Source organism: Pithys albifrons, chromosome 4 (genome assembly GCF_047495875.1).
Source record: "Pithys albifrons albifrons isolate INPA30051 chromosome 4, PitAlb_v1, whole genome shotgun sequence".
Lineage (NCBI taxonomy): Eukaryota > Metazoa > Chordata > Aves > Passeriformes > Thamnophilidae > Pithys > Pithys albifrons.
In genome coordinates, this window is record NC_092461.1 from 55,115 (window position 1) to 66,574 (window position 11,460).

The 11,460-nt window shown below is 56.1% G+C and overlaps 1 protein-coding gene across 1 annotated transcript; it reads right to left on the bottom strand.

Annotated features, from left to right (window-relative positions):
• Positions 1-4,514: 4,514 nt before the first annotated feature.
• On the bottom strand, positions 4,515-7,872 carry LOC139670924 (uncharacterized). Its single transcript, XM_071553074.1, has 4 exons — positions 7,360-7,872; positions 6,628-6,725; positions 6,332-6,417; positions 4,515-5,004 (listed from the first exon to the last, which is right to left on the bottom strand). The coding sequence occupies exons 1-4, from the start codon at positions 7,870-7,872 to the stop codon at positions 4,976-4,978; spliced, it is 726 nt and encodes a 241-aa protein (XP_071409175.1). The 3' UTR covers positions 4,515-4,975.
• Between the last annotated feature and the right edge of the window lie 3,588 nt (positions 7,873-11,460).

Here is an 11,460-nt window from a genome sequence, read left to right on the forward strand (position 1 = left end):
CTGAGACTCCCCTGGACACTCCTGGACCCCCCCCCAAAACCCCCTGGACCCTCCGAATCTCTCCTGGACCCCCTTGGACCCCTCTGAAACCCCCTTCCACTCCCTTAAAACCCCCTGAACCCTCCTGAACATTCCTGGACCACCCTGAATCCTCCTAGGGCCCCCATGGACCACCCCCTCATACCCCCAGGGAAAACCCCTGGACCCTCCTGGACCAACTTGAACTCTCCTGGACCCCCCAAAACGCTTTGGACCCCTCTGGACCCCCCTGGGCCCTCTCGGACTTCCCTGGACGTCCCATGTCCCCTGCATGTCCCCCCATAGCCTTCCCATGTCCCCAATGTTCCCCCCATGTTTCCTCCATGTCCCCTGCGTCCCCCTTGTCCACCCCATCTCCCTCATGTCTTCCCCATGTCCCCTCGATGTACCCCCATGTCCCCCTGATGTCCTCCCATGTCCCCCTGATGTCCCCCCATGTCCTCCCCGTGTCCCCCCCCATGTCCTCCCCTTGTCCCCCCAATGTATGTCACTCCATGGCCTCCCAAGACACGCAGCTGCCAGCACAGGACACACACAAATCCCTCCGAAATTCTGGAACACGACATTCCTCTGCAGGGCTGAAAACAAGACGGGGAGGCTTTTTTCCTTTCCGTAGGTGGACTAATGCCCCCAAAACCAGGGAGCTGGGACAGTGGCTGCTCCCTGCACTCTGCTGCACTTTCCACAGCTCCTTCGTTGACTTCCTGGTGGATTTGTGCATCCTCTGAAGGTGCCACTTCTCTGCAAAGCAACTCAGCAAATCCCTTCAGTTTGATTTGTTTCCAGATTTTTCTCCCTAGCACCACAGAGCTCAAAAAGGAAACCAGAAAGCACCGTGCCAACCCCCAGCTCCTCCCACAAAGCTCAAGGGGTCCCATGTGTGTCCCCGCCACCTCCAGCTGGCCACCAGGCCCCCAGAGCTGAGGGAAATCTGAGCAGATACTGAGAAACCTCCTTTGTTGAGCACACTCATCACTGCAGTCCTTCAGGCTTTGCAAGAGTCTGTAGGGATCAGACCCCAATTCCAATCCCTGACTACCTTTCTAACAGGTTTTGTTAGACACACACTGGGTGGTCACTCCAAGAACAGCACACAGAGACTGCACAAGGCATTACAGGATTGCCACAAAGAACAGAAGTACCTTTTCTTTCGCATGGTTTTTCCTCTGCAATAACTACCGACTGGTCTGGTTCCTACTGGACATTTCCCTTGAGGATTCAGGGCCCTCTGGTGAGGTGGGGTTGTTTAGGGCTGATCCTCACAGGCCCAGACCAAACCCAGCCACCCCATCACTGCTGCACGTGGGAGCAGATGGAAATCTCAATACAGCACATAAATGCTCCCCTTCCCTACTACTCAGTCTTTCCTTACAGATGCAAGGAGCAGATTTACTCCATCCTTTGCAGGGACTTGCTTAACTCCTGGCACTGTCCCTGTCCCAGGGAAGCTGCACTAGGACTGTGGGTCTGGGTCCTCTCCAGGCACAATGCAGCTGCTCATATTAACAGCATCAGCAATGCCCTCATTTTTTAGCAGGTCAAACTGCCGAGATACAATCCCAAGAAAAGCAATTCTTTTCCAGACTGTCACTGCATTCAGGCTGGTGCTCAGCATGCACAGAACCTGCAGCACAGACACAGCAGAGGGCTCAGGGACACTCAGGAGGCACAGAACCTGCAGCACAGACACAGCTGAGGGCTCAGGGACACTCAGCAGGCACAGACAGAGCAGCACAGACACAGCAGAGGGCTCAGGGACACTCAGCATGCACAGAACCTGCAGCACAGACACAGCAGAGGGCTCAGAGACACTCAGCATGCACAGACAGAGCAGCACAGACACAGCAGAGGGCTCAGGGACACTCAGCAGGCACAGAACCTGCAGCACAGACACAGCAGAGGGCTCAGGGACACTCAGCATGCACAGAACCTGCAGCACAGACACAGCAGAGGGCTCAGGGACACTCAGCAGGCACAGAACCTGCAGCACAGACACAGCAGAGGGCTCAGGGACACTCAGCATCCACAGAACCTGCAGCACAGACAGAGCAGAGGGCTCAGGGACACTCAGGAGGCACAGACAGAGCAGCAGAGACACAGCAGAGGGCTCAGGGACACTCAGGAGGCACAGAACCTGCAGCACAGACACAGCAGAGGGCTCAGGGACACTCAGCATGCACAGAACCTGCAGCACAGACACAGCAGAGGGCTCAGGGACACTCAGCAGGCACAGAACCTGCAGCACAGACACAGCAGAGGGCTCAGGGTCACTCAGCAGGCACAGAACCTGCAGCACAGACAGAGCAGGGGGCTCAGGGACACTCAGCAGGCACAGAACCTGCAGCACAGACAGAGCAGAGGGCTCAGGGACACTCAGCATGCACAGAACCTGCAGCACAGACACAGCAGAGGGCTCAGGGACACTCAGCAGGCACAGAACCTGCAGCACAGACACAGCAGAGGGCTCAGGGACACTCAGCTGCTCATCCAAACACTCACAGCTCCGCCCACAGGCTCTATGTTCCCAGAGGGAAAAACGACTGGACGGGACACACCTCGGACATCACAGTTCCTCTCATTCCTGGTGCCCTGCAAAGTCACAGGAAGTACAGTCCCTCTCAGACCCTTCACCCCTGAACACGAGGACACCTGCACTTTACACTGGATCCCAGGGACCTGCACAAGTGTGTTCAAGTGAGCACAAGTCGATGGCTCCCTCTGACACATCCAGCCCTCCCTTCCCTCTGAGAAGTCCCAAAGACTCCCACTCCACCCCTGCGTCTGTGCCCTGTGCAGCACCCGCACCGAGCTCAGCTCTCCCCTGGCCCTAGGACATTTCTGCACGTCACCTGTTACTGATTACAGAGCACAGGATAAGGCAAGAACAAATTTGGCAGCACTTAACACCTGGAGTTTTCTTTCTCCACAAATTGCTGCTGTTCCTCCTGGCTCTGGAGGTTCCTGCACGAGCCCTTGCCCCAGCCCTGCCACACACACACAAGAAGCAACAGGCACACAGGCGCTGCTTTCACAATTCCTGACCCAAACCCTTGCCTTTCCTGCCCAAAGCTGAGGGAAATCTGACAGAGTATTAACAAATCAGCTTTGCTGACAGCAGTCAGCGCTCCACTCCTTCGGACGTTGCAAAACTTTGTAGGGAACAGACCCAAATTCTAAAGTGCAGTCTCACTCTCTAACAGATTTTGTTAGAGAGAGAGTGAGCCGTGACTCATAGAACAGGAAAAAAAGACTGCACAAGGAATAACAGAAGGTTTCTCAGAAGAACTCAAGTTCCTCTTTCCCTCATCATGCCGGGACTGCAGGACCCAGCATTTAAAAGACCCTAGCATTTAAAAGACAATACAATTGTTACTGATTCTTAAACCTCTGCAACGTGGTTATTTCCCAGAGAACTGAACCAGCACTAAACTACTCCCACATCCCTGCAGTGCTTTGGGGAGTAGCAAGATGATGTCCCACTTGTGCTTGGAAAAATTCAAGAGAAGGAAAAGTCAGTTCCCTTCTCTCTCTCTGATCCATAAACAAAGCAGTCCTGTAGGACAACGCAGGCTATTCACAGGAGGCCTGATTTAACAGGGATAACAATGGAAACAAACAAAGCCCCCCAAAACAGGAAGGTAAAATCATGCTGCTTTTCTAACAGGAGCACAAAAAACTCATTCAAGCCTGAAAGGAAATTACAAACCACAAGAAAAAGAACCAAAAGAAACGCTCTGCCTTGATACAACTCTCTGATCATTGCAAAGGAAATTCTCCACAGATCATAAGCAATTACCAATAATTTCGCCTCTGTAAATAAATAAGGACTTGGGTTTCTGTTCAGGTGCTGGATGTGTCCATTGAGGGTTCAGGGGTACCGTGGGGTAGTTTAGGGCTGATCCTGCTGAGAGAATGCAGTCTGATAGCCTGGAGTATCCTCTCTGTCAGTGAAGTGCTCCTTGTCAGGGGTTGTGTCATGCCATCCTCAGGCAGCTCAAACAAGCCAAGGAGGGAGGGCCTGCAGCAAAGGAATCCTGGGGGGAGAGGGGAGGGGAACAGTGAACAGGTGAGGACAGCCTGTGCTTCACAAGAATGCTCAGATTACCTGGAACCCCTTTGCAGAGACTTGCTTAACTCCTGGCACTGTCCCTGTCCCAGGGAAGCTGCACTAGGACTGTGGGTCTGGGTCCTTTCCAGGCACAATGCAGCTGCTCATATTAACAGCATCAGCAATGCCCTCATTTTTTAGCAGCTCAAATTGCTGTGATACAAACCCAAGAATAGCAATTCTTTTCCAGATTACAGCTTTTCTCTAAGTACATTCAAAAAGAGTTCTAGTCCTGGATCCGGTTACTGTCATTCAATTTGGGCTACCTGAGCCCCCAGACTGCTGGACTGCCTTTCAGTCTCCAGAGCTTTCCCCCAGATTCCACTTTCAGGATAAGACACTACAGCCTGTCAGGTTGTGAGTATTCTCAGGCCTCCTGACTAGGACAGTTACAAGTCAAAAGTGGGCCCAGCTTTCCAGAAGGAATGCAAGCTGACAGTAGCCTAATTCCCTTCAGTGGAGCTCTACTCAGCCAAATCCAGGCTCAAACACATCTCAAACCAGCTCTGCCATTTGCTTTGAAAACACACTTCCCTTTGTGCAGTGAAGGATGAAAAGGTATGAAAAGCCTCAAGCTGAGTCTCACCACAACAGTGGGCCTGAAGAAATGCCAAAGGAGTTTATTGGAGGGATCTATTCTGGTGAAAGCTCCTACTTTCCAGACCTCCAACAGCATCACCAGCAGACCCTGAAGAAGTGTGGCACCTACCACAGCTTGGGGTACTCAGTGTCCATCACGGGAGGACATTCTGTTAATGTCTTGGTGATGCCAACAGCACGGATCTGCTTTTCAACTTGTCCCAGACTCTTTCTGGATTTCAGGAATCATCATTTTCTCCAAGCCCGTTTCAAACATCCTAGTATGACAGTTAGAGAAAAAGTATCAGAACGATTTATCACCCTATGGTGACCAAAGAAAAGGAGAAACCACACAAAGCACGAGGAAACAGAGAACACAAGACAATTTGTTTCTTAACAATTGCTGCCCTCTTACATAGATGTTTGCACATACAAACTTTTTACAAAGGATAAAAACCAGAGACAGCAATGATTCCCTTTTATGACCCGCTCAGGAGATCAGTAACTTGAACTATCAGTGAGGAACTGTGGGCAGAAAATCAGAAATGAACCCCAAAAGGAGAGGCACCCGGGCAGTCAGATTAGCGCCAAACCTCCTTTGCCATTTCAGCCAGAGAGACAACTCTTTCCTGCTTCAAAGGCAAAAACTGCACAGCAGCCTGAAATACAACCCAAGCCAACAGAACACACTCCCTTTGGCTGTATGCTGCCAAGTATTTCCTGCAGAGCTCATGCCCCATTTCCTGTGCCATACTGGTTAATGAAGAGGAGAAAGCAACGAGAAAAAGGATGAAGTAAAACTCCAGATGAAAACAAGAGAATTGCTTTAGAGTCAGCAGCAAAATGCATTCTAAGAAGGAGACAGAAAGGGCAGCCTTCATAAATGTTCCCTTTTACTGAAGGGCATTAAGTTGCTGCTCCAAAGTTTGCCTAAAAACTGCTCATCTTCTCGGGCACCACAACACTGAAACGTGGAACGCTGGAAGCACCACTTCCATTTGGTTGGTGGAACACCATTGGAAGAACCCTGTAATTCTTGCTCCTCTACAGGAGGCATCAAGCAGATTTTAAAGGATTAATAACAGACCTTGTGTGATCTGTGTAGAGATAACATCACGAATTTCATCAGCATGGCCATCTGCCTGGGGATGATTTCAACAATGTGTCACAGCTTTGACAGAGGAACGTAAACCCTTCCTCAGAACTTTATTCCCATGAAGGCCAAAATGACACAAAAGCATGGAATGTTTCCCAGCATGAACACAAACTGCAGAGAGCAGTGGTCAGAATGGCTGTGCTGTGTGACAGGGCAAGTGTGTTGCTATTAGCTGGAGATTAAATGGAGACACTTTCAGACAAGTAACGACATCACACACACCAGGAAAGGAGGAGAACTACACAAGTCCTTTAGTTCCATTCCCTCAGTTTTCATGGAGTGTCACCTGCTGTGGCCACTGCCCTTTATGCCCCCCTTGACTCCAGAGCATTTGGAGCAAGTCCCTGGAGCCACCAGAGTCCCACCCATGTACAGGATGCCTGATCTGTGCAACTGCACACTCTGAACCACTCGTGTCACACTGGAGCTTTTCAGAGCAAGGAACTTACTTTTGATAAGTTTTGTTGGTTTGGAACTTGGAAGTCTTTGGAATAGCAGAATGAAGACCTGTTTCCTGTACCAGTCAACTGATTCACTGGAAATTTAAAAGAACAGTTATTCAGTTCACAGTGGGCTTTGACTGGTGCTGTCACTTTACAGAAAACACAGATAAAGTTGTTCCCATCTCTTTAACTGATAAATGTGACATTTTTGCTCCTGAAGTGTTAACCTTTGGCATGACTGCACACTGCAGAACCAAAGCCCACAGAAGTCAGTTTTGAATGCAATTTGAGCTCATACTCACGGGGGCATATGCTCCATGATGCTGTTTAGCAGGTCAAAGCCTTGGGGATCACTGGCTTTCAAGGCAATCAGCTTCAGGAATCCCCCCAACACTCCAGGCTGCAAGGAAAGCAAACATGAAGCTCTAGGCAACTGTTCTTCCTAAGTGGCCCAGCAGAAAGTTGGCTCTGACCATCGAAGACACACACCAGTGCAAAAGCATCCCTAACCTAAACCAGGATTCTGATCCTGCAGTGCAGGACAAGGAAGACACGTTGTGGCTCCTTCTCACTCACTCACTCACTCACTCCACTCACTCACTCACTCACTCCACTCACTCACTCCACTCACTCACTCACTCACTCCCTCACTCACTCCCTCACTCACTCACTCACTCACTCCACTCCCTCACTCCCTCCCTCACTCCCTCCCTCACTCCACTCCCTCACTCCACTCCCTCACTCCCTCACTCACTCTCCTCAAGCCTGTTCTGAACACAAGCCCTGAGAGTTCTGCTGGTCCACATGTTCCACAGGAAGCAAACAAGGTAAGAAAATTCTGGGAAACTGCCACTTGCCAAAACCAAGTGCAGGAATTTTCCATCTCGGCTGACAAAAGCACAGGAGCCCAGGATTCACCTCACCCCCAGGACGGGAAAGCACCCACCGAGCTGCACGCAGAGTATTTGTCCGTGCATGGAGCGCCACTGAGGCCCAGCCCAGCCCAGCCCCTGCCCCGCGGCCCCGGCACTCACGATCTTGGCGGCGGCGCTGCGGGCGATGGTGCCGGCGCCGCGCTCCAGGAACGCCTCTGGAGCAGCCGCACCGGCGGCGGGATGTTCCCCGCGCGCTCCCGCGGCACCGGCTGCGGCAGGTGCGGGAAAACAGCGCCATGAACGAACACGGGATGTGGCATCGAGCAGGACAGAGTCCAGTGGGGACACCTCGCTGTACTCCGCGCGTGCGCAGAAGGGACGGCGCTCTGTACTCCGCGCGTGCGCAGTAGCGACGGCGCGCCGCACTCCGCGCGTGCGCAGTAGCGACGCCGCGCTGTACTCCACGCATGCGCAGTACCGACGGCGCTCCGTACACCGCGCGTGCGCAGTTTGGACGCCGTTGTGTACTCCGCGCATGCGCAGTTTGGGACGGCGCTGTACTCCGCGCATGCGCAGTTGGGACGGCGCGCTGTACTCCACGCATGCGCAGTACCGACGGCGCTCCGTACTCCGCGCGTGCGCAGTTGGGACGCCGCTCTGTACTCCGCGCATGCGCAGTTGGGACAGCGCGCTGTACTCCGCGCATGCGCAGTTGGATGGCGCGCTGTACTCCACGCATGCGCAGATGGGACGGCGCGCTGTACTCCGCGCATGAGCAGTATTGACGGCGCTCCGTACTCCGCGCGTGCGCAGTACCGCCGAAGCTCTCTAATCCGCACGTGCGCAGTAGCGATGCAGATACCGCTGCCCAAACGCCGGTTCGAATCCCGCCCTCGCCGGCCCTTCAGCTGCGCTGCCCCGCCTGGCGGACATGTCCAAGAACTGCATCGTAGTCCAGCCCCCACCACCTCCAATGCCCGCCGGGGGTCCCCAAGGAGGGGCGTGACGAGGGGCGACACCTCGGTCGCCCGGGGTCCGCAAGGCGGGGTTGCCGAGGGCCGACACCTCGGGCGCCGAGAGTCATCGGGTTGAGGTTGCGGCGGGGCGACACCTCGGGCGCCGGGACTCCCCCAGGGGGAGTTTGCCGAGGGGCGACTCCTCGGGCGCCGCGGGTCCCCAAAGGGGGCTTGCCGAGGGGCGACAACTCCGGTTCCGGGGTTCTCCAAGCGGTGGTTGCCGAGGGGCGACACCTCGGGCGCCGGGGCTCCCCAAGGGGGGATTGCCGAGGGACGACAGTTTTGGGCACCGGGGGTCCCCAAGGGGGTTCCCGGAGGGACGACAGTTTTGGGCACCGGGGGTCCCCAAGGGGGTTCCCCGACGGACGACATTTTGGGCACCGGGGGTCCCCAAGGGGGTTCCCCGAGGGACGACATTTTGGGCACCGGGGGTCCCCAAGGGGGTTCCCCGAGGGACGACATTTTGGGCACCGGGGGTCCCCAAGGGGGTTCCCCGAGGGACGACATTTTGGGCACCGGGGGTCCCCAAGGGGGTTCCCCGAGGGACGACATTTTGGGCACCGGGGGTCCCCAAGGGGGTTCCCCGAGGGACGACATTTTGGGCACCGGGGGTCCCCAAGGGGGTTCCCCGACGGACGACATTTTGGGCACCGGGGGTCCCCAAGGGGGTTCCCCGAGGGACGACATTTCGGGCACCGGGGATCTCTGTGGGGGTCTCTGGGGTGTCTCTGGAGCATCTCTGGTGGTCTCTGGGGTTCTCTGGAGGTCTCTGTGGGATCTATGGGGGTCTCTGCTGGATCTATGAAGGGTTCCTGTGGGTCTCTGGGGTCCTCTGGGGGTCCCAAGGTGGGTCCCTGGGGGTCTCTGGAGGTCCCTGGGGGTCTCGGAGGGGTTTCTCGTGATCTCTGGAGGGGTCTCTGAAGGTCCCTGGGGGGCATCTCGTGATCTCTGGGCGGTCTATGGGGGTCCCTGGGGCGTCCCTGAGGGTCTCTGGGTGTCTCTGGGAGTCTCTGGGGGTGTCTGAGGGTCCCTGGGGGATCTCTGAGAGTCTCTGGGGGTCTCTGGGGGTCTCTATGAGTCTCTGGGGGTGTCTGAGGGTCCCTGGGGGGTCTCTGGGAGTCTCTGGGGGTGTCTGGGGGTTTCTGGGGGGTCCCAGGAGATCCCCAGGGGAGTTCTTTGGGGGTAACAGGGGGGGTCTCTGGGGATCTGTGGGGGTCCCTATGGGGTCCTTGGGGGGTCCGTGGGGGTCTCTGGGGGTCTCTTGGTGTCTCTGGGATCTCTGGAGGTCCCTGGGGGGTCTCTGAGAGTTTCTGGGAGTCTCTGAGGTGTCTGGGAGTCTCTGGGGGTCCCTGAGGGGTCTCTGCGGGTCCCTGAGGGATCTCTGGGAGTTTCTGGGGGCCCCTGGGAGTCTCTGGGGGTGTCTGGGGGTCTGTGGGGGTCCTTGGGCGGTCCCTGGTGATCTATGGGGAGTCTCTGGGGGGTCCCTGGGGAGTCCCAGTGGGCTCTCTGGGGGTCCTTGGGGGGTCTCTGAGAGTCTCTGGGGGTCTCTGGGGGATCCCTGGGGGGGCTCTAGGGGTCCGTGGGGGCATCTGGGAGTCCCTGGGGGGTGTCGGGGGGGTCTATGGGGGTCCCTGGGGTGTCTGGGGGTCTCTGACAGTCTCTGGGGGGTCTCTGGGGGAAACTGGGGGTTCTCTGGGAGATCTCTGTAGCTTCCTGGGGGACCCTGGGTGTCCCTGGGAGTGTCTGGGAATCTCTGGGGTCTCTGGGGGTCCCTGGGGGGTCCCTGGGTGGGTCCCTGGGTGGGTCTCTGGGGTCCCCAAGGAGGTTGCCCATGGGGCGACACCTCGGGCGCCGGGTCTCCTCGAAGGGGGGGTTCCCGAGGGACGACATTTCGGGCACCCGGGGTCCCCAAGGGAGGTTCCCGAGGGCCGACATTGCTGGGCTGTGGGCAATGGGGGTCCCTGAGTTCCCCAGGCACCCCCTGACCACTCTTACCTCCCCTTACCTCCCTGTGACTCCTCTGAGACCCACAATCCACTGTGAGACCCCCCTCATTTCTCTCTGACTTCTCCTGGATCGCTTTGGACCCTCCTGAACTCCCCTGGACCCCCCTGAATCCCCCTTGGACTTTCCTCAAGTCTCTTGGACCACCTTGCACCCCCCCCCAGCCCCCCTTGACACTCTCAAAAACCTTGGACCCTCTTGAATCACACTTGGACTCCCCTGGACCCCTCCAAACCCCCTGAAGCCCCCTGGACCCCTCTCAAACCTGCCTGGGACCCCTTGGACCCTCCTTAGACCCTTCTGGACCCCTTCGAACCTTTCTGGACACCTCTGAGACTCCCCTGGACACTCCTGGACCCCCCCCAAAACCCCCTGGACCCTCCGAATCTCTCCTGGACCCCCTTGGACCCCTCTGAAACCCCCTTCCACTCCCTTAAAACCCCCTGAACCCTCCTGAACATTCCTGGACCACCCTGAATCCTCCTAGGGCCCCCATGGACCACCCCCTCATACCCCCAGGGAAAACCCCTGGACCCTCCTGGACCAACTTGAACTCTCCTGGACCCCCCAAAACGCTTTGGACCCCTCTGGACCCCCCTGGGCCCTCTCGGACTTCCCTGGACGTCCCATGTCCCCTGCATGTCCCCCCATAGCCTTCCCATGTCCCCAATGTTCCCCCCATGTTTCCTCCATGTCCCCTGCGTCCCCCATGTCCACCCCATCTCCCTCATGTCCTCCCCATGTCCCCTCGATGTACCCCCATGTCCCCCTGATGTCCTCCCATGTCCCCCTGATGTCCCCCCATGTCCTCCCCGTGTCCCCCCCCATGTCCTCCCCTTGTCCCCCCATGTCCCCCCAATGTATGTCACTCCATGGCCTCCCAAGACACGCAGCTGCCAGCACAGGACACACACAAATCCCTCCGAAATTCTGGAACACGACATTCCTCTGCAGGGCTGAAAACAAGACGGGGAGGCTTTTTTCCTTTCCGTAGGTGGACTAATGCCCCCAAAACCAGGGAGCTGGGACAGTGGCTGCTCCCTGCACTCTGCTGCACTTTCCACAGCTCCTTCGTTGACTTCCTGGTGGATTTGTGCATCCTCTGAAGGTGGCACTTCTCTGCAAAGCAACTCAGCAAATCCCTTCAGTTTGATTTGTTTCCAGATTTTTCTCCCTAGCACCACAGAGCTCAAAAAGGAAATCAGAAAACCAGGAAAAAACCCAAAGAACAAAAAATCGC